Source organism: Theropithecus gelada, chromosome 10 (assembly GCF_003255815.1).
Source record: "Theropithecus gelada isolate Dixy chromosome 10, Tgel_1.0, whole genome shotgun sequence".
Lineage (NCBI taxonomy): Eukaryota > Metazoa > Chordata > Mammalia > Primates > Cercopithecidae > Theropithecus > Theropithecus gelada.
Window position 1 is genome coordinate 71,932,566 of NC_037678.1, and position 22,726 is coordinate 71,955,291.

At 51.1% G+C, this 22,726-nt stretch overlaps 1 protein-coding gene across 1 annotated transcript; it reads right to left on the bottom strand.

Moving 5' to 3' along the window:
- Window positions 1-15,400: 15,400 nt before the first annotated feature.
- Window positions 15,401-21,730, bottom strand: TCF15 (transcription factor 15). The gene is made up of 2 exons (XM_025400117.1): window positions 21,140-21,730; window positions 15,401-16,063 (listed from the first exon to the last, which is right to left on the bottom strand). Exons 1-2 carry the CDS (start codon window positions 21,662-21,664, stop codon window positions 15,989-15,991), a joined length of 600 nt encoding a protein of 199 aa, XP_025255902.1. The 5' UTR covers window positions 21,665-21,730; the 3' UTR covers window positions 15,401-15,988.
- Window positions 21,731-22,726: the final 996 nt, after the last annotated feature.

Below are 22,726 nucleotides of genomic sequence, written 5' to 3' on the forward strand. Positions count from 1 at the left end.
CCTGCCCTGTGTGAATCAGGAGCAGCAGCCCCTCCCTGGGAAGGGATGGCCAGATCCACTGCTTTCTCAGAGTGGGCTGGGTGCAACAGGTTGTACCTGAGTTGCTGCTCAGTGGAGCCATGCCAACTAAAGAACACCAAAGCCCAGAGCAAGAACCTTCCTCCCTTTCCCATTTTCCTTCAACTTGTTATTAAGGAGAAAGTCTGTGTTCAATGCCGGTGTGTTTTTAACACCTCTTTTAACACTTACTTCCCTTTTTAACAGAGAATAGGCCTCCAGAGCCTTTTGCAGGCAACCGGATCTGGCTAGAATGTGATGACATTGTTTTGTTTTCATTGTACTTATTTTTATGGCTACCTTCTATTTATGGCATGAGATACTGGTTTTCCATTTATGGAGGGCCCGAAACTTTCCTTTTGAAATAATATATTTATGTTTTTAAAAGAAGGACCATTTAAAGAAAAAATATTATGTAATATTAATTGCGTAATATTTACAGCACAGGTGGTACCGAGACAAGGAAAAAATTATAAAGAGGTATGTAATGTGCTGAAAAGGAGGACATGCTTCTCAGGCTAATGCCTCTCCCAGCCCCTATTTAACAGAAGGCACCACTGAGGCACAGAGAGAAGGGACTTTCTCAAGGTCACACTGATGATGTGGACTAAGAACTGACAGCCTCTTGATAGCCCTGTGGTGGGGGACATCTTGTGCCAGACGGGGAGGGCAGTGGTCAGGGACTGTGTGCAGCCCCATTGGTCTGTCCAGTGCACTGATCCACCAGTCAGACAGAGTCCCCCAAGGTTGACCAAGTCATGGACTGAAGGCAAAAAGGACCGGGGGACCTGGGGGGGAGGAGAGGGGAATGCTGGTGTTTATCGCGCACTGACTATGCTAGATGTTTGGGTGCCGGACGTCACTCCCAGATAATTCACAAATGTGGGGGCAGACATGTCCTACAAATATAACTCAAGTTTCTGGCGACAGTGTGCTAAGTGCTCCAACAGAGGCCTCTCTAGTGACATCTGGGTTTTTGTGTGCTTACTGGTCATATCCCCATATTCTTTTGGGAAACCATCTCTTCACCACTCTCGATTCTTGTAGCTCAGACCAGGCAAACCCCACACCCACTTCTGAGGTGGGCACATGACCAGACCTGGCCAATTAGAACACTTTATCCTTCTTGCCACAGAGACTGGCACAGGGTTGGGCATGTGACCCAAGGCAGGCCAGAGGGGGCCTTCCGCAGGAATTTGCTGGAACTACTAGAGAAAAATCTCACTTAATAGGGTTTTCTAAATGGATAAATTGTAATCCAGAGTTGAGTTGCTGGCAGCTCTCTTTGCCACCAAAAGAGGAGAGGTTCTCTGAAAATGAAGCTGACAGGGAAACAGGGATGACAGATGGAGAGACAGCTAGAGTCCTAGTGCTATTGTATGGTCACCTCCTGGATCCAGCCATGAAATCGGCGACCCTGAACTCAGTTCTATTTATTTTTTATTTTTTAAATTGAATTAAATTGAATTAAATTTTAATTTTTAGAGACAGGGTTTCGCTTTATCACACAGACTGGAGTGCAGTGGTGCAATCACAGCTCACTGCAGACTCAACTTTCTAGGCTCCAGTGATCCTCTTGCCTCAGTCTCCCATGTAATTGGGACTACAGTTGTGTGCCACCACATCTGGCTAATTTTTAATTTTTTTATTATTTAATTTAATTTTTAATGTTTATTTTTTGTAGACATGTGGTCTCACTATGTTACCCAGGCTGGTCTCGAACTCCTGGCCTCAAGTGATCCTCCTACCTTCACCTCTCAAAGGTCTGGGATTACAAGTGTGAGCCACTACGCCTGGCTCATTTTTATTTTTGTAGAGATGGGGTCTCACTATGATGCCCAGGCTTGAACTCGGTTCTAGAAACCAATAACACACACACACACACACACACACACACACACACATACTCACACACATTTGCATTAGCACTTTGAGATGGATTTCTGTCTCTTAAAACCAAAAAGAGACCTGGATAATCCAGACAGAAACATTATCATGGGAATGTTGGCAACAGAGAGGGGTTGGAATGTGTGTAAAGATGTATCTGGGAGTCCTTCCTAGTGGAGGCAGGTTTTGAGCAGGGTTTTGAGAAATGGAGGGCATTTTGATATACAAAGAAGGTGAAGAAACAATATTTCCAGTGAGGGAAACATCCTGGGCAAAGGCTTGGTGGTGGAACAGGGCAGGGAAGTGGTACAGTCCAGTGTGATTAGAGAGAGGATGGGGATAGAGAGGTGGTGGGAGAGGAGCTGGCAAGGAGGATGCGCCCTAATCGTGCAGAAATCCAGTCTGTTCCTCCACCTGCATCCTCCTCCTCTGGAGGCATGCCCTTCATCAGTTAACTCATCCACAACCATTTACTGAACACCAGCATGTGCCAGGCACTGTTGAAGGGCTGGCGAGAGAGCTGTGGGCCACACCACCAAGTCCCTGCCCTCTTGTAGCTTCTTTTGTAGGTGAAGGACACAGGTGGGAAACATAAGAAAAAAAGAAGCAAGTATCATAGTGTCAGGGAGCAATAAGTGTTATCTAGAAAAATTAAGATGAGTGAAGGGAATACAGACTAGTGGAGAGGGGTTTGGGATGAAAATGGATAATGCTGATGGTTGACCGACATTGTGAATGCACTCAATGCCACTGAACTGGTAAAATGGTTAAAATGATACATTTTACATTAGGTATTTTTCTGTTCTTTATATTATGCACATTTTACCACAATAAAAAATAGGATTGGCGGAGGGGTGCTATTTTAGCTAGAGTGGTCAGGACATGTCTCTCTGAGGAGGTGTCGTTTGAACAGAATGAGGGGAATTAGCAAGCCTCGAGGAGATCAGGGGGAAGGTATTCCGGGTGGAGGGAACTGCCAGGACAGACCCTGTGGGGCCGGAGTGGGCCTGGTGTGCTCTAAGGACGGTAAGTGGGCCTGTGTGGCTGGAGCCCAGAGAGCAAAGGGAGAGTGGGAAGAAGATGAGTGCAGGGGTCAGCAGGGGCTTGGATGCCAGGAGAGGATTTTGGATTTGGTTGTATGAGTGATGGGAAGCCATCGGAGGGCAGAGCAGGGAAGGGGTATGAATTAGACTTTCTGTTCAATTCTCCCTCTGCCCACACTCAGTCTCGCTCTTAATCGGGATGGTGATCTTGCCTCTGCTTCTGACTCTCTCTCTCTCCTGGCTGCTACCCTCTTCTGCACATCTTCATGACCGTTATCTTGCTGAGGTCATCTTTTTTTTTTTTTTTTGAGACACAGTCTCACTCTGCACCCAGGCTGGAGTGCAGTGGCACAATCTCGGCTCACTACAGCTTCTGCCTCCTGGGTTCAAGCCATTCTCATGCCTCAGCCTCCCGAGTAGCTAGGATTCAGGTGTGCACCACCATACCCAATGAATTTTTGTATTTTTAGTAGCAGTGGGGTTTTGCCATGTTGATCAGGCTTGTCTTGAACACATGGCCTCAAGTGATCCACCCACCTTGGCCTCCCAAAGTGCTGAGACTACAGGTGTGAACCTCTGTGCCCAGAGAGGTCATTGTTTTATATGGCTGACCCAAATGACCTCCAACGGGCCTCCCTGCCTCCTGCTGACCCAGCCTCCACCAGTCATCAGGGTCTCTTTCTACCTGCAGCTCTGACTAACCCTTGCCTTGGTGAGAGCCACAGTCCCCCAGTTTTTCAGTCCAGCCCCACCTAACTTCTTTTCTCCTCACCCCAAAGCCCATACTTAGTCACTCGGAGCCTCCGTGGGGTTCCCTGCTGCCGTAGGCTGTCCCTCCTCAAGGCTGGTGTATGGCTCTCTGCTCTACTCACGTTCCTTTTCACCTAGACAGCCCCCTCCCATCCTTCAAGAACCACCCAGCATCATTCCTCTTCAAAGCCTTCCTTGGCTGTCCCTGCCCCGGGCTGGCTTAGCTAGCTCCTCTTCAGTGCTCCCTAAACCACTCACATCTTCCACTTTCAGAGCCCTGAACACGTTGGCATGCAAAGCACATTGGTTTGGTTTGGTTTTGTACAAGCCTTTCCCTCTCCTCAGCTCCCTGAACCCCTAGTTCCCTGCTCATAGTATAGTCTCAATAAATGTTTACTGAATAAATGAATGAGTTTGGAATTTATCTTGCAGAAACCATACTCCCACCACCACTACGACCACCTCCACCAACAAAAATAATATCCAACTCAAGCTGAGGACTTGCTATGTATTGTGCACTGTGCTAAATGCTTCCGAACCTGGATCTGGTTTCTATTTCTCAATCTTAGGAGGAAATCACTGTATTAGCCCCAATTTAGAGATGAGAAAACTGAGGTATGGTGAGATTAAGCAATTTTCCCAAGGCTACATAACTCAGAAGCAGGAGAGCCGACAGTCCAAAGTGTGCAGCCCAAAGCCATAGGTACCGCACACAGCTGGAGGAGGCGTCTTGGCATTACTGCATCCGTGGACGGGGTTTCTGGGAGTCCTGGAGCCCCATGTGAAGATTGGTTGTCCATGAACTTTTGGGTGTGGAGGCAGGTCCATTACTTGTATTTTTTTTTTTCTTGACAGGGTGTTGCTTTGTTACCCAGGCTGGAGTGCAGTGGTGTGGTCATAGCTCACTGCAGCCTCCATCTCCTGGGTTCAAGAGATCCTCTCGCCTCAGCCTCCCAAGTAGCTGGGACCACAGGCATGCATCACCATGCCTGCATAATTTTTTTTTTTTTTTAAGAGATGTTGTCTCCCTGTGTTGTGCAGGCTGGTCTCAAACTCCTGTGCTAAAGTGATCCTCCTGCCTTGGCCTCCCAAAGTGTTGGGAGTACAGGTGTGAGCCATCATGCCCAGCCGTGATCCATTACTTTTTTTTTTTCTTTTTTTTTTTTGAGATGGAGTTGTGCTCTATCACTCAGGCTGGAGTGCAGTGGTGAGATCTTGGCTCACTGCAACTTCTGCCTTCTGGATTCAAGCGATTCTCCTGCCTCAGCCTCCTGAGTAGCTGGGATTACAGGTGTGTGCCACCACGCTTGACTAATTTTTGTATTTTTAGTAGAGACGGGGTTTCACCATGTTGACCAGGCTGGTCTCAAACTCCTGACCTCAAGTGATCCACCCACCTCGGCCTCCCAAAGTGCTGAGATTATAGGTGTGAGCCACCGCACCAGCTGGTCCATTACTTTTGTCAGAGTCTTAGAGGGGCTCTTGATAATTCCTGCATTTAAGACGTTCATCTGCACATAAGGGGGAAACATAGAGAGTTTTCGAGTATTGGACTGTTGGGGCTCAACCTATGCTTTGGAGAGATCACATTGGTTATCCATTGCAGTGTAATGCAGGGAAAAGAGATTGGAAACATCCCTAAGGTTCACCAAGAGTGGATGCGTTAATCATATCATGGTACCTCCTTCCACAGAAGGGAATATTATACAGTCATAAAGATGAATGAAGAGTCTCTTTATGTACCAATGTGAAATGATTCCCAAGATATATATGTCAGACAGAGAGAGAGACAGGGTCTGGGTCTCACTGTCTTCCAGACTGGAGTGCAGTAGTGTGATCTCGGTTCACTACTGCCTCCATCTCTGGGGCCTCAAGAGATCCTCTCACCTCAGCCTCCCCAGTAGCTAGGACTACAGGCTTACACGACCACGCTTGTTAATTTTTTTTTTTTTTTTGGAGAGACTAGGTCTCACTATATTGCCCAGGCTGGTCTCAAATTTCTGGGCCAAAGAGATTCTCGCACCTCAGCCTTCCAAAGTGCTGGGATTACAGGCGTGGGCTACCACGCCTGGCCTTCCAAGACATAGTTGAAGTAAATACAGCAAGGTGCAGGCCAGCATGTATAATTAGCTTCTATGTGTGTTTTTTAGGAAGGGAGGGGTTAAGATTATACATCTAGATGTGCTTCTGTATGCGTAGAAAATGTTTGGCAATATTCACTGTTAAATAGTCAGTGGAAACTCTACCTCATAGGGTTTTTATGAGGGTTACATGAGTTCATCTTAGATAATTGCTTAGAAGAGTACCTGGCACACATTAAGCACTACAGAAGATTTTATTGAATAAAATAAAAAAAGAGAGTCCCTTAGGGGATGGAGACCAGGTGACTAAGGGGCAGGGAGAGACACTTATTTTTCATTTGATGCCCTTAGACTCCTTTTGAATTTGGTACCATGGGTAAATATTTATTTATGTATTATTTATTTTTGAGACAGAGTCTCACTCTGTCACTCAGGCTGGAGTGCAGTGGTGCGATCTCGGCTCACTGCAACCTCCACCTCTCGGGTTCAAGCAATTCTCCTGCCTCAGCCTCCCGAGTAGCTGGGATTATAATTGTGCACCACCACACCTGGCTAATTTTTGTATTTTTAGTAGAGTCGGATTTTTGCCATGTTGGCCAGCCTGGTCTCGAACTCCTGACATCAGGTGATCCGCCTGCCTCAGCCTTCCAAAGTGCTATCATTACAGGCGTGAGCCACCACCCGTGGCCTTTTTTTTTGAGGTTGAAATTCAGTGTATCTTGGCCAGGCGTGGTGGCTCATACTGTAATCTAACACTTTGGGGAGCAGGTGGATTTCTTGAGCTCAGGAGTTCGAGAGCAGCCTGGGCAACATAATGAGACCCCATCTCTACAAAAAATACAAAAATTAGCTGGGTGTAGTGGCATGCACCTGTAGTCCCAGCTACTTGGAGGGCTGAGGTGGGAGGATTGCTTGAGACCAGGAGGCAGAGGTTGCAGTGAGCCTAGATCACATCACTGCACTCCAGCCTGGATGACAGTGAGACGCTGTCTCAAAAAAGAAAACAAAAAACAAACAAACAAACAAAAAATAAAAGAGAGAAAGAAAGAAATTCAATGTATCTAGATAGCTAAGAGATCATCTGAGGGGATCAGGGCCTGGAAGGAGATCCCACCCAGAATCCCCGGGAATTCGCTGTAATTGGTCAAAGGCTACATTGTGTAGTGTGAGAAATCAGGACGTGAGGAAAAGGTGGGCGGGAGACACCAAAACACCCACGCCCCAGGGCCCACTATAAAAAGCACATTTAAAAACACCAGACTGGAAAAGTTTTATTATTATTATTATTATTTTTTAAATAGCAAAAGCGAGTCCCCCCAGGAGGCGCGCTGCAGCTGCGGCTGTGGCGGTTCCCAGGTGATGTCAGTCCTGGCCAGGCGCCAGTCCCGGCCCCTTGGAGACGGTCTTGGTGGGTTCAGCTTGACTGTTTTTCCTTCCTGAGACTTGAGGACACCTTCCTGTCTCAAAGAAGGAAGCCTTTCCAGGGCTTTCTGAAAGCCAGGGGCAGGGGAGGCGGTGGGCCTGGGCTGCAAGGGCAGAGAGAGGCAGGGAAGGTGGGTGGGGGTGGGGAGGAGTGGGGGCTGCCTCTGGGAGGAGAGTGAGGGTGGAGTGAGCAGAAGACAAGCCTGGCTCCTGGGTGGCTCTTTAGCCCTCCCACCCGGGGGCGCGAGGGGGTCTGCTTCTTGGGAATCCAAGGCCCGCCTCCTTGGCCCCATTGCTTCTCAGCCCTGGCTGCTTCCTGGGGAGGCCCCTGGGTGGGGTGAGGTTGGGGGGTGAGAGAGGTTCCCACAGAGTTCCCAGTCGGTCAGTGTCTTTTCTCCCTCCCTGAGCCCTCGGCCCACCCTTTCTTCTTATGGTTAAAGGCTCTTTGCCAATATCTTCCAGGCCAAGCGCGGTGGCTCACGCCTATAATCCCAGCACTTTGGGAGGCTGCAGCAGGCGGATCACCTGAGGTCAGGAGTTCAAGGCCAGCCTGGCCAATATGGTGAAACCCTGTCTCTACAAAAAATACAAAAATTAGCCAAGTGTGGTGAAGCACTCCTGAATCCCAGCTACTCTGGAGGCTGAGGCAGGAGAATCACTTGAACCTGGGGGATGGAGTTTGCAGTGAGCCGAGATCATGCCACTGCACTCCAGCCTGGGTGATGGAGCGAGACTCTGTCTGAAAACAAAACAAAAACAAACCAAACCAAAACAAAACACCCAAGACTCTTTTCCAATATCTTCCAAACTGGGTTTTCTGCAGATGGGACGATCTACAGAGCTGGGGTTGAGGTCCAACTCTGCACTCCTAACCGTGTGACCTCAGGCTGGTCACTGCTTTTCTTTGAGTGCCACCTCTGAAACGGATTAGGTTGGCCTTAGAGGGTGGTTATGCACAGTGAGTGAGACAGAACAATGCCTCTTGGTCCTTCGTATCTGCTGAGCACCCATAATGCGCCGGTGCCACCCGGCACTCGGGATGCTTGGCATTTGGCACAGAGGCAGCAGAGCAGGGAGGTGAAGAGAGTAGGTTCTGGACCCAGCCTCTGTCCATATCCTGGTTCTGTCCTTTGGTGGCCATGTGAGGATAGTAGAGGAGTAAATGAGTTACAGGCCTTGAAACAGTGCCTGGCACTGAGGCAGTAATAGGCAAAGTAAGTGTTTGCTTTTATTTTCAACTTCTGTCCAACTAGCCTCGTGTTGCTTTGACAGCGTCACGGGGCTGCTCCAGGAACTCAAAGGAGACATGTTGGGGATTCAGGGTTCGTGTTTAGGGGAGACCCAGGTCCTGCAGGTGCCCCATCGTTCATACTGATGCAGAGGTGGCCTGGAAGCTGCAGAACGATTCACACTTGGCAAAGCCTTCTTTCACCTTGGAAGCATCATTTCTAATGATGACACAGGTCTCCCAGCCATGCATTCCCACATGTCTTAGAAGCACCCATCCCATTTTTATGATTTGCTCAGAGCCTGCTTTTTCAGCAGGCTGTAACCTCCATGAGGTCAGGTACTACATCTGGCTTATTCTCTGATCATCCCTAGAGCCTTGTGTGGTTCATGAAGAAGTTCAAAACATGTTTGTTGACTTACTGACTGACAGACTAAGTCTGCCCGCCTTATGTCGGTCTACAACGTTACACTCTATCCTATGCCTCCTGCTGAGTTTTACATTCCTGCTGTGATGCAGGCCATGGGATCTGGAGCTAGACCCCCTCAGTTGGAATCCTGGCTGTGCCATTGCCTAGCTGGGTGACCTTGGGCTTGGTTTTCTAGTATGTGAAATGGGGATGGCAACTATACGTACCTATGTGGCTTGTTGCAAGTGAGGCCATCTCTGTACGTCACTCAGAGAAGTGCCTCGGACTAGTCAGTTCTGTCAACATCAGGACTAGGTATGCACCTGGTGAGGCCACGTGGGGGCGGTGGTTGAGAGCCCAGTGGGGCTCTGGAGCTAGAACATCTGATTCAAACCCACTAGCTCACCAGCCACTGTGTGACCTTGGCCAGGTTCTTTAACCTCCTTGTGCCTCTGTTTCCTCATCTGTAAAATGGGGAAATAATAATACATATCTAACAAGCTTTTGAGCAAGCTGTATTTATTTATTTATTTATTTAGAGACAGAGTCTTACTCTGTCGCTCAGCCTGGAGTGCAGTGGTGGAATCTTGACTCACTGCAACCTCCAACTCCCGGGTTGAAAGGATTTTCCTGCCTCAGCTTCCCGAGTAGCTGGGATTACAGGCACGCGCCACCATGCTTAGCTAATTTTTGTATTTTTAGCAGAGGTGGGGTTTCGCCATGTTGGCCAGGCTGGTCTCGAACTCCTGGCCTCAAGTGATCTGCCCTCCTCCACCTTCCAAAGAGCTGTGATTATAGGCATGAGCCACTGCCCCCTGCGAAGCTGTATTTATTTTATGAAAAGTGCGTAGCCTAGGTCTGACACGTAGTAGGTCCTCAAAAGAGTCAGGCATTTTTCCAAGCCATTCAGAAAAAAACAACTCCTAGATTTTACCAGCTTTCCCTCCCACAAGGCCAGTCTGTCCCAGCTGACAAAGTTGCCGGCTGTGCTGACGTGAGGAAAAGCAAGGGCCAGAGAGGGACAGACGCCCACCCTGGGTCACACAGGAGCAGTGGCCAACCTAGAATAGGCTAGGTCTCCTATCTACAGCCTGTTCATCCTTAGTGCCTCCCTGGTTTCCAGGCCCTGCTGGCCTGCCCTCTGACCCTAGCCCCCTGGGAGCTCTATCCCAGGCCCGTGGGGTCTGCAAATCTGGTCTGGATTAGACACGCTGGGAAGCAAACGCCAGCCCCGCCAGCCGGTTGCCCAGTGGGACCCGTGCTCACAGCTGCTGAGGCTCACAGGGACATAAATCATGGTGGCAGGAGGCTCGGGGGCTGGGACCACCTTAGCCTCCTAAGGGGCACAGGGGCCTGAGAGTCATAAGCAGAGACACCTGGGTCCACTGGGGATATTTTCCGTCCTCTGTTGGACAAGCCAAAGCCAGGGTGCATCAGAGGGGGCCAGTACACCATTTGGCAGGCCTCGCATCACAGTAGGCCAAGATCCCAACTTCTTTTTAACTTTTCATTTTGCAATCATTTACAACATGCATAGAAGTGACCAAAGTGGTGTGCGGAACTCCCATATACCCTGTACGCAGATCCACCTCATTTTAAGTTTGTCATATTTACTCCATCCTTTTCTCTCACACACATATTATTTATTTTTCTTCTGAACCATTTGAGAGAGCACGTTACCTGCATCATACTTCTCTCCTCCTTAATAGTACTTCAGGATGTATTTCTTTTTTCTTTCTTTCTTTCTTTTTTTTGAGATGGAGTCTCGCTCTGTCACCCAGGCTGGAGTGCAATGGTGCGATCTTGGCTCACTGCAACCTCTGCCTCCCGGATTCGAGCAATTCTGCCTCAGCCTCCCCAGTAGCTGGGATTATAGGTGCCCACTACCACAGAGTTTCACCATGTTGGCCAGGCTGGTCTCGAACTCCTGATCTCAGGTGATCTGCCCGCCTCGGCCTCCCAGAGTGCTGGGATTACAAGTTAAGCCACCACGCCCGGCCTAGGATGTATTTCTTAAGCACAAGGATATCCTCTGACACAATCAGGGTGCCGTTAGAAAATACAGAAAATTTAAGTTTCATGCAATACCTTAATCTATTGTTCATATCCCAATTTTGTGTGACCATGTCTCAAAAAAAAAATTGTCAACTCTACCAAGAAGGTCCCCTGTCACATTTTCCCCTCTGCAGTACAGGATCCAGTTCAAAGTCATGCATTGCATTTACCTGTTCAGGTCTAGACTTGATATCACAACTACACAAGGTAAAATATACAGTCATAAGAGACACAGATGGAGTTGAACAAAGACATCCATCTTCATATGCACATCCCCATGAACCAATGTTTCTAATAACACATCATGCTCCTGACTGTGTGGAGGTAGTTAAAAGTTAACTTGCCAGGCCAGGAACAGTGGCTCACACCTGTAATCCCAGCACTTTGGGAGGCTGAGGCTGGAGGATTGCTTGAGCCCAGGAATTTGAGACCAGCCTGGGCAACATGGTGAAACCCCCCCCAAAATAAAAAATTAGCTGGGCAAGGTGGTGCACACCTGTAGTCCCAGGTACTCAGGAGGCTGAGGTGCTAGGATTACCTGACCCCAGGAGCTGGAGGCTGCAGTGTGCCGTGATTGTGCCACCTGCACTCCCGCCTGGGTGACAGGGTGTGACCATGTCTCAAAAAAAAAAGTTAACTTACCAAATATGCCATAGTCTTCAGCATTCTGTTTTGTAGTGCTTTATTTTTTAACCTAATAAAAGCCTCATAAAATGGAAGTGGCCTAGGACAATGAGGGGAACCTGAAGTGCTGTGGGTGCCCAGGGCTGGAGGAAGAGGCCCTGTGTTCTCAGCCCTGCTCAGCTCCAGATGCTGTGCAACTGTGGCCCATCACCACTCTTCTCTGAGCTTCAGGTTGCCATGGGTGACCTCTGAGGCCTTCCTGCCCATAATTGTGGAGTCAGAGAAGACAGCCCTGCCTGGCAAGGAGGGAGATTTGGGTCCTTGTTGTCTCAGCGGGGCCAAGGACCTGCTGGGGAACCACAGGCAGGTTGCCTTCTGTCTTGTCTCACTTTCTTCATTGTGAAATGATGAACTCTGAGATTATTATCGTGCTGATGCTTCATGTGTCAGGACTTGGGGGGAGAGTGTATCCCTTTGGGGTCCAAGGTGGCCTGGCTGAGTTGGTCATTCCAACCCCTTCAGTCTTGGATTTCTTCTCCCTGAGCAGCTTGACTCCTCTGGCTCCAAGTTGGCCTGGAGAAGCTTGGCTGACCTGGACCATCCTGGAGGTGATGGGCATACTGGGGGAGTGGACAATGCTAAAAAATGTTCCCCAGAGGAGGTGCCTATATATGCAGACCACACCTGTGCTTCTCCCCGGTCATGTGTGTGGGCTGACCTTGCAGCTCACAAAGGCTCATGGGCATTAACTGTCCATTACCAGGAAGATAGCAAGCTGCAAAATATGCATAATGGAGCACCATGCAGCTACAAAAAGGTATGCAACAGCTCTGTGAGCAACTGGGGTCTCCAAGAAGTATGGTTAAGAAAAAAAAAAAATCCAAGTGCAGAGAGGAGTGTGCAAAATGCTACCACTTGTATGGAAAACCAGTATCTATGTAACTTGCCTATATATGCAGACCATCTCTGCAGGAATCCATAGGATCCTGGTTACCTGAACATAGTAATTGCCTCTGAGGACTGGAGCTGGGTGGCTGAGAGAGAATACTTATTGTCAGTTTATTCTTTTTTGTGTCTCTACAAGGGAAAGAACCAGTATGGGTAGACGTGCAAGAGGGGCTGGCTCCTGGGAAGCTGCTAATTGCATTTCTTGATATCCATGCTGGGTATACAGGTGTGCTCAGCTTGTGAAAACCCATTGATTTCAAGTACACCCTGTGCACTTTCCTGAATGTGTCTTATACTTCCATAAAAAGTGTAAACTTGGCTGGGCGCAGTAACTTATGCCTGTAATCCCAGCACTCTGGGAGGCTGAGACGGATGGATCACCTGAGGTCAGGAGTTCGAGAGCAGCCTGGCCAATATGGTGAAACCCCGTCTTTACTAAAAATACAAAACTTAGCCAGGCGTGGTGGTGCACATCTGTACTCCCAGCTACTTGGGAGGCTGAGGCAGGAGAATCGCTTGAACCCGGGAGGTGGAGGTTGCAGTGAGCCGAGACCATGCCACTGCACTCCAGCCTGGGTGACAGGGTGAGATCCGTCTTAAAAAAAAGTGTAAACTTAGCATGGTTTAAATGATTGTGTTGTGTATATGTGCGTGTTTAACGAAAATGCTGCAGAGCTGGGTGCAGTGGCTCATGCCTATAATCCCAGCACTTTGGAAGGCTGAGGCAGATCGCTTGAGCCCAGGAGCTGGAGACCAGCCTGCGCAACATAGTAAGAACCTGTCTCTACAAAATAAACAAATAAATAAAATTAGCCAGGCCTGGTGGCATATGCCTGTATTTCCAGCTACTCCACAGGCTGAGGTGGAGGATCACTTGAGGACAGGTTAAGGCTGCAGCGAGCTATGATCGTGCCACTGCACTCCAGCCTGGGTGACAGAGTGAGACCCTGTCTCAAACAAAACAAAACTTGGTGGGATTATAGTCTTCACTGTGGTTGTCTTTGGGATGAGTGATATTTCTAGAGTCTTGTAGCAATTTGCATTTATTTTACAATGAAAAACACAGGCAGAGAAACCTATAACTTTTTTTTTTCAGAAACAGTAATCAGTATAGAAGCTTTCTGGAAGGACACTCAGGAAGCTGCCTCTGGGGAGGGGCCTGAGGGAGGTCTGTACTTTTCACTGCATACCATTTGACACAACTTGGATTACTTACCAATGCAAACAGGGTATAGTAAAAATTATCTCACAAAGCAAAACAAATACTTATCTTTCTGTTCTAGCTGCTCTTACTAGTTGGAGATTGAGCCAGGGAGGCCCAGAGGGGTCAAGCAACATCTCTGGGGTCACCCAGCAAATCTGGTGGCGGAGTGGGCCTCTAGCCAGAGCACCCAAGTGTCTGCTCTGCCCCCACTCCCAGGTTTCCTGCCATTGACAAGGCCACAGTCCTTTTCCTGTGGCTTTGCCAGAGGCTGGCTATACCTGGCCGGGGTAGGCGCAGGGAGAGCAATGTGCTTTCCTAATCAGTTCCCGAAGGGGGAAGCACAGCAGCGCTGGGACACAGGATAACCACGCCAGTGTCCCTGGAACAGCAGGGAAGTGAGGTAGAGGGTGCTTGGAAAGCTCTCCTGGGTGGGGGACCCTGGCCCCCTGGGGCCCTCTTTCCTCTACTTCTCACACCAAAGGGGTTAAGTGTGGTGGTTTCATGGCCTGCTCCAGCCTAGGGACTGGCAATTCCACAACTCCCTTGATCTCCCCGGGCCTCGGTTTTCATCTGTGAGGAAGACCAGGTTGGTCGGGCTCATTCCTGTGGTGTCTGGCACAATGCCTGGCACACAGAGGGTATTGGCAATCTGTTTGTCAATTTGCAAAATGGGAGCCACAATTCAGGCTCAGAGGGTCAAATGCAGGGGAGTGGGTAGAGGCAGAACAGAGGGGATAGGAATATGGACTCTGGGGCCAGACTTCAGTAAACATGAAATGGATCACTTGAGCTCAGGAGTTCGAGACCAGCCTGGGCAACATAGTGAGACCTTGTCTTAAAAAAAAAAATTAAAAATAAAAGTGTTGTTAAATAAATAAACTGTTGAGATAGGCATATGAATGCACCTTACTGAGGAGAGGGTGGCTGCCTGGCTGCCCTGGCCTTTCCCTGGCTCTCTCACCCTCAGGCCTCTCAAGCTTCTCTGATCCTCGCCTCACAGGGACACAGCCCCAGCCTGAGAGAGCGAAGAACTCCTAGCTGCACTGATCAGCTGTACCCATCGCTGTCTCTGCTGGGTCTACAATGGGGGAGACACCAGCCTTCACCTCCCAGGGCTCCTGGGAGTGTAATCGGGGTAATAGGTGCTGGTTTTCCACCTGGGGCATCTCCAGGGCAGGGAAGGAGCTGCTCTAGGCTTCAAAGGTGGACGGACTCAGGGTGTCACCCTGCCATGTGCCTCTGGGTGTCATTGGTCTTCTAAGTCATTTCAGATAACACAGCGGTAGGAATATTCCCCTTTAGCATGCACTCATTTGCACCTGTGGAAAACCACATGCCTTGTTGGTGATAGCATCAAAGAGGGATTGAAGGACGGCACGTTCACAAAATGGAATAATAAGCAGCTCAGAAAGAAATGAAATACCCTTTAGGTACTGACTTGGGATGATACCAAGCTAGATTAAGGAAAAAAAGGAGCTGAAAGTGTGTACGATGTGCTGTCATTTGTGTATTTGCCTGATCATTCATAGCGAATGGGACATCACAGGAAACTGGTGCCCTAGGCTGCTTGCAGAGAGGAGAGCTGGTGGCCGGAGGACAGGGGCAGGGAGACTTTTCAACACATATCCTCTGGTACCTTCCGAATTTTGAACCATGTGAATGAAATGAACGCAGTCCTTATTCAAAAATAAATAAAATTAAGATTTCTTTACCAACCATACCAGACACCTAACAGTTGTTAAGAACATCCGATAAATAGCAGACTGAGGAAGGTTTGGTCATGGCTGCCGGAGAGGGGGCTCTGCCTGTCTTCCCCAGCCCCACCCCTCTAGGGCTCAGGGCAGCCCCTGGAACATCTGTGCCTCTCTCTAAGTCCAGGGGAGGGCCCACCTCTGACCTCCGATGTCCACAGGCCCCCTCCTCAGCTCAGAACGACGTCTTTTATTTAAAAATAGCTTTTATTTTAAACTCACCAATTCTCTCTCTCACACACACTCACCCTCACGCACAGACACACACATACACCCTCTGTCACCAACAGTCTGTGTTTTTCCAAAAGTTCTGCCTTGTCTCTGACCAGCCAGAGCTGCGCAGGCTGAATGGATCCTCACAGTTCTCCAGGATCGGGTGGAGATGTCCCGAGGGCCCTGCCCAGAGTGTCCTGGACCCAGGCCATGGTCCCCTGGTCCCCACACAAAGAAGGGGTGGGCTCGGCTCCTGGGGTCTTCTTCCCTGTACAGCCAGTGGCTGGCTCCCGGCCTCCTTCTCCAGGGTCCAGGCTCATCTCCGCGGCCCTCGAAGGGGGGCCACCCCCCTCACCTTCAAGCAGCCGCCCCCCAGGTCACGACGGCCACCCTGCAGAGGGGGAGAAAGAGTATAAGGAGGTTCGATCAGGCCAGTGTGAACACTAACCTCTGTATCCACCAACAGGGATCCTGATAAATAAATCACAGTTCAGCCACACGATCAAGTTCTCTGCAGCAGAAAGCAGAAGAAACCTTTTCTGGACTGATACGGACTGCTGCCGAATGACAATGTTATGACAATGTTTAAGGACAAAAGCAAGGAGCAGGCTGAATGCGCCTGTGTGCTGTGATTGCTGGAGAGAAGTGCACGTGGGAAATTGCGAGTGGGTTTCTTCAGAGAGGAATTTGATGATGGAGAGACGATGAGAGGGAGGCTCTCTCATGCTATACTTTTTTTTGAGACAGAGTCTTGCTGAGGCCAGGCTGGAGTGTAATGGCACAATCTCAGCTCACTGCAACCTCCGCCTCCTGGGTTCAAGGGATTCTTCTGCCTCATCCTCCCAAGTAGCTGGGACTACAGGCGACCACCACCACACTTGGCTAATTTTTGTATTCACGCTATACTTTTTTACCATTTCCATTTCTTTCCCATATGATCTGTTGCTTAAAAAAAAAAAAAAAAAGATCCAATACATTTTAAAGCATAGTATTTTACATGGGCAAAACCAGCACACCCCGCGGTGGTCTTCCCCCTGCCTGACTGCATGCCTAGTGGCTCACTCTTCCACCTTCAAAAGGGGACTGGATTTCTGGCCTCCTTGACTTCCTTCAGGGCGTCCCCTTTGCCAGGAATGTGCTCTCAGGTCTTGTCTCCCTGGAAAGGTTTCTCCGTTCCTAAATTGCCTAGCACTTCCTGTCTTTCTGGGGACATTCCATGGGGATGAATCTCAGAAGGACAAGGCAGGGTCTCTCCTTTGTCCCACCTTCTGGACTGGGATCTCAGGGAATGGTAGGGAAAAGGAGTTCTTCACTCTGTGGTCCCATTTCCAGCCTGGGCTCTCTTGGCCCAGGACCTGACTTGGAGCAGGCACCAATCCATGCCGACTGAATTAAGTGGCAGCCATTGGAAGATGGGCTAATGGTGGCAGTCCCTGAAATCATCAGTCCCTACAGGGACTGTCTCTACCAGCTCTTCTCATTGATATTTTCAGACTGTACACATGTGTTTCATCCTCACCATAAGCCAGAGAGGTCACAGATGTTAGAGCACCCCCTCTTTTGCGGCCTCCAGCCACTGAGTGACTGGCCCAGAGGCACCCAGCCAGTTGTAAAAGAGCTGGGCTAGAAATCTATGTTGTCCAACAATCTGTCCTGTTTCCAGGACACGATAGTGTCTGAAATCCCACTGTAAATGCTCATCGCCCTGAGCCTGGCTAGATGATGATGGAACAGGCAGCTTTCTCAGCCCACTTAGAGAAACAGCTGACCATCTGGGAGCTCTGCCCCCTGCCCCCTCCACCCCCAGGTCCAGGTTGGGGCAGATCCATCCAGATGCGAGCCCAGCCTCCCTCGAGGCTCTTGCAGCCCAGGGACAACATGTTCACTCACAGGCAGGGCTATTTTGAGGGCTGAGTCCACAGTCCCAGCAGAGCCTGGGGCTTGGGCTTCTCAGACAAACTCTGGCAGGAGTGGCTGAGAAGGGCAGATAGGGGAGGGGGTGCAATATTAAGGTTGAATTAGAAAACTGGCCTTCCCCTCTTTCACTCTTTAAGTCCTCAGGGACAGGGAGAGCTGCCCCCTTCCACCCCAAGTCTAGAGGTCATGTGGAGACCTGGGGTCCCAGAAGAATGCTGGGACTGTTCACCTCCCTGAACCTCGGTTTCTTCATCTACGAAATGGGGACAAAATGATTTTACTTGCCATCTCAAGGTGCAGTTGAATGTGAATGCAGCTGTGTAAGCTGCTAAGTGTGCTTAGAAGAGGTCCTGACAGCCGGGTATGGTGGCTCATGCCTGTAATCCCAGCACTTTTGGGAGGCCGAGGCAGGCAGATCACGTGAGGCCAGGAGTTCGAGACCAGCCTGGCCAAACATGGCGAAACCCCGTCTCTACTAAAAATACAAAAAATTAGCCAGGTGTGGTGGCCGGCGCCTGTAATCCCAGCTACTTGGGAGGCTGGGGCAGGAGAACTGCTTGAACCCAGGAGGCAGAGGCTGTAGTGAGCTGAGATCATGTCATTGTACTCCAGCCTGGGTGACAGAGCGAGACTCCGTCTCAAAAAAAAAAAAAAAAAAAAAAAAGAGGTCCTCACAAGACCCCAGTTTGTTTGTCCCTTAGGAACTTAGCACCAAGGGTCTTCAGGAAGCACCATGGTTAGGAGTTAGGTTTAAGTGAGACAGACCTAGGCTTCGATCCCTACTTTGCCAAGGGCCAACTACTGCACCTCAGGCAAGTGATTTCATCTCACTGAGCCTCAGTTTCCCCCCCCGTAAAGGTGAGTTACTTTATAGGATCACACAAGCTAACATAGGATTACACAGGCTAATCTAGGTAAAGCCTTGGTACAGTGTTGGGAATATAGTAAATGTTCATAAGTATTACTATCAGCATCATCTACTGAGAGTGCCTCCTGGTCCCAGCTACCCTCTGGGTATACCAACAGGGGAGAGAGAGCCTTACAAGATGATCCTGTCCGATCCCCACCCCCAGGTGACAAAGGGAAAACAGGGCAGAGACAAGAACCCCCATTCCACCTCCCACTTGCTAATTCTACCACAGAGGGCCACACCTAACCCGTCCTTCAACAGAAAGATGCTACATGGAACTGTTTCCATGGCAACCCCAACTCCAGACTGGCCAGGATGGGAGGGAGGTGGTGGCTCAGGGTAAAGGAACAGGGTGTTGGGTCTTAAAGCTCTCTGCCCCCCTCCAAAGCTCAGAAGGGAACAAGAGCTCCCCAAGACAGCCAGTTTTCTTCCAGCAGAGTCTTCAAGGGGCCATAGCTGGCCAGGATCGCCCCTCTCGCCTATTCCCAGAGGAGACTGTGGGGTTGAGAGCATTGTTTCTACAGCCAAATTTGGCTGGGTTCTTGGTCCCATAGACAGATCCCAGGGAAGCAGCCAGGACCAGGGGAGGCCCCTGTGAGCTGTGAGACAGGCCTGAGACCTGCAGAGAAGTCCCCCAGCCTGCCTGCTGTGGGGGTGGACACATGACAGTTATAGGGACTTACCCCTGTAACCTATCCCACGTCTCAACCAGGCAGGCCTGAGTTTGAATCCTGGTTCCATCACTGACTGTGTGTCTCTGCGCCACTGGCAGCTCCTCTAAGCAAGTGGGGATAACCGTAGCGCCTCATTCCTGGCTGTTGTGGGATTTTAATGATAACTCATGAAGAGTGCTTAGCACAGATCAGTGCTCATGAAGGCTGCTGTCACTGCTGTTATTGGCCATTATGCTCCCCCTCTGCACTCCCGCCACTTTTAGCCTCTTCCCTCTTCCTTCTCTAGGCCTCAGCTCTTGCTGTATGCCCCAATCCTAGAACACCCTTTCCATCGGCCTGTCCCTGTTCTAAAGCATCCTTCAGAAATGCGACACAGAAACCCTGTCAGCACTCACCCTGGGTTGGGGGCTTCCTCTGGGCTCTGAGAATCCCTTTGTGCTTCCCCTACCCCATCATCAGACCACAGCATCCTCATCTTCATCTCCCTGCCCTGACCCTGGGGCTGCACTGTCAGGTCCTGACTGGTGGATGGGTAGGGACCTATAACCTGCTTCTCTGGGGTTCTCAGAGCCAACAGCAGGCAGCTGTCGGGTAGCTAAGGGTTGTTAACTGGAATGAATGGGTGAAAGGCAGTCAGGGAGTATCCCTGAGGGCCCCTTCAGGTCTTCCCATCTCAGGAAGCCTTAAAGGCCCACTCCTGGCTTCTCAGCCCAGCCTGGGGCACTGACAGGGGCCCACAGCTGGGAGCAGTAGGGACCATGGAGAGGGTACAAGCCTGAGGCTAAGAAGACGGATTCAGGGCAACTGAGGCAGCCAAGTGTTGAGAAAGCAGGCTGGATGTCTGATGGGCCAGACAGAGGGTGGTCTCAGGCCAAGATGCAGAGGCCTCCGCAGAACAGGGTGGAGCAAGGGACCAAGGGGAGCTGTGAGAACCAAACAGCAGGGAGTCAGGGGCCTAACTCCAATTCCCCATGCCCTTCCACTTGGCCACCAAAAGTCAGTACTCTCTCATGCTCAGTTTCCCCGGATGCAAATGGTAGCTGCTGGAATACAAGTTGTTAGACAGGCTTCTTTACTGTAGGAAAAACCCAGGCCAGAAAGGCACAGGGTCTGGGGATGAAGCAGGTTCCTTGGGGCCTGGGCAAGGTTTCAGCCAAGAGGCCACCTCTGCTGCCACACAGCCCCCGCCCACCCCTACTAGCCTGGTCCACTTCCTTGCCCAGGACACATTGCAGGAGCTGCACACCAGCTCCCTCCAGCTGAGCCAAGAGTGCCCTCTCCCAACACCACGTCCTTTTGGGGGCTGGGGGCTCTCAGGGGGCCCCTTCTTCACTCCTACTGCTCATCCGCTGGGAACCTCAGGCTCTCGGTTGGGGGTTTGTCGCCTCCTTTCTTCTCAGTCTCCTGCTCTTGGGTTAGATCTCAGGACAGGGGACAATTACTTCAAGGTGGGGGCAACACACACCGGGTAAACCTAGGGCGAGCACCCCGGCTTCCCAGCTGAGTAAATGTGGGCAGGTGATTCCATCTCTGATGCTCAGATCCTCACGAGGATAAAATGGGCAGAAAAACTACCTGCCTGAAGGGATTCTTGTGAAGGCAAAAAAGTGGATGTGGAGCGCATTAGCACAGAGGCAGACTCAATAAAAGATGGACTTTGTTACTCCGTCCTCATGCCGTCTTCCCAGCAGGAAGGAAGTACCAGCACACCTTTCGTTGGAGGGGATATCCCACACTGAGCAGTTAAATCAGACCCGAACTCTGGGTTTTCCTGCATCCTTTCTGTTTGGGGGACAGGACATTAAGTCAGTGGTTCTGTTCCACACCAGACCCTGGGCTTGGGGAGCTGCACCCAGCACAATTCCACGTCGCTTCCCCCTGGCCTCGTTGGGGCCCCTTCCCGGAGAGGCAACGTCCCCCGCCTACCCCGACCCAGTGGCCGCAGTGAGGGACGCAGCACACTCACCCCCTTGCGCTGGTTGCTGAGGCAGAATGTGCAGATGGAGCGCGGCTGGCGGCCGCCGTCGGCGGCGGCGGCGGTGGGGACGGCGCTCTTGGCACTGCCGGCGGCGCGGAAGCACGGCTGCCCGTCGTCGGCCGAGTCGCCCAGCAGCAGCACGTTGGCCAGGTGCGCGATGTAGCTGGATGCCAGGCGCAGCGTCTCGATCTTGGACAGCTTGCGGTCCACCGGCTCGGTGGGGATGAGCGTGCGCAGCGCCGTAAAGGCCGTGTTCACGCTCTGAGTGCGGTCCCGCTCCCGCGCGTTGGCCGCCTGCCGCTGTCGCACCACCACCACGGGGCCCGCGCCGCCGCCCGCCCGCCGCCCGCCCCCCGGGCCCGGGCCGCGCCGCGCCGCCTCCAGGCCCTCGCAGCAGCCGAACGACTGGTCCGACGCGTCGCTCTCGCTGCGGTTCTCCTCGTCCTCGCTTAGCAGCCGCACGTCCGGGTACAGCACGTGCGCGCCGACTGGCCGCAGCAGCGCGAACGCCATGGGCGCCGGCCGCGTCCCTCCGAGCTCCGCGTCCCAGCGTTGGCCGCGCCCCGCCGTGCGCTCCCGCGCGCTCCCACGGCCCCGCCGGCCCCCGCCTTATAGGCGAGGGAGGGGCCAAATGGCAAGGCCGCCCCGGCCGGGGGCGGAGGGCTCCGCCCGGCCAATGGGGAGGCACCCGCCGCGCCCTGGCCAATGACTACGCGCCCACCGCCTCCGTTCCCCAGGTTGAAAGCGGCCCGGGAGCTGGTGGCCCACCCCGAAGGCTCCCATTCCTGGCTGGCTAGCCCGGCAGATGCTGGAGGTCTGGGCGAGTCGGCCGGGGTGGGCCCAGATTCGAACTTTTTGTCCCCAGCCTGGACCACCTGGGAGACGCGGGCAGGTCCCTTTCTCCTCTCTTGGACTCAGTTTCCTCATTCGGAACGTTCAGATTGCGGAGAAACAGCTAGTGTCTTCCTGCCCTCAAATTCTAATCCTGTAGTTCTGCAACTTTCATGTGCGTAAGAACTGGGGAGGGGGCTTTTGCTATTACAGAGTCCCAGATTGCTCCCATTCTGATTAAGCAGTTCTGGAACGTGCCCAGGAACGTGCATTTTGTAACAAGCCATTGGTGATAGTGGTGGTGTCAGTGGAGAACACTTGGAGAAAAGCTATAATCTCTCCAAATGAGGATTCGATGGTGTCTTGTCCCTGAAGACAAACTTAAAAAAAAAAAAAAAAGCAAAACAAAACCACAACACACAAACACCAGTAGTTCGTTCGTTTATTCAACAAATATTCGTTGGATCCCTACTATGTGTCAGGCATGGTTTTAGGTCTGAGGGTACAGCCATTAACAAAACAAATTTTTCACCCTCACGGAACTGATGTTTTGGTTGAGGCACTACCGTGTGCCAGACGCGGTGCTATATACTCTATTGAGCCCAGCTGAGGCTGCAGGATGGCAGCCCTGAGTTACAGGTAAGACAGCTCTGGCCTTCAGTCATGCAGGTGGGAGTGGGGGCGCTAGCTCCAGCCCGTCCGGTTTCACTACTTCTTGGAATCCTACCACCACCATCCCATCGC

Excerpts from the sequence above, each read along its gene's own strand:
- TCF15 (XM_025400117.1), bottom strand. The coding sequence starts at position 21,664 with ATGGCGTTCGCGCTGCTGCGGCCAGTCGGCGCGCACGTGCTGTACCCG. Across the intron at positions 16,064-21,139 it reads TCAGCAACCAGCGCAAGGGG|GGTGGCCGTCGTGACCTGGG; the intron begins GTGAGTGTGCTG and ends CCCCCTCTGCAG.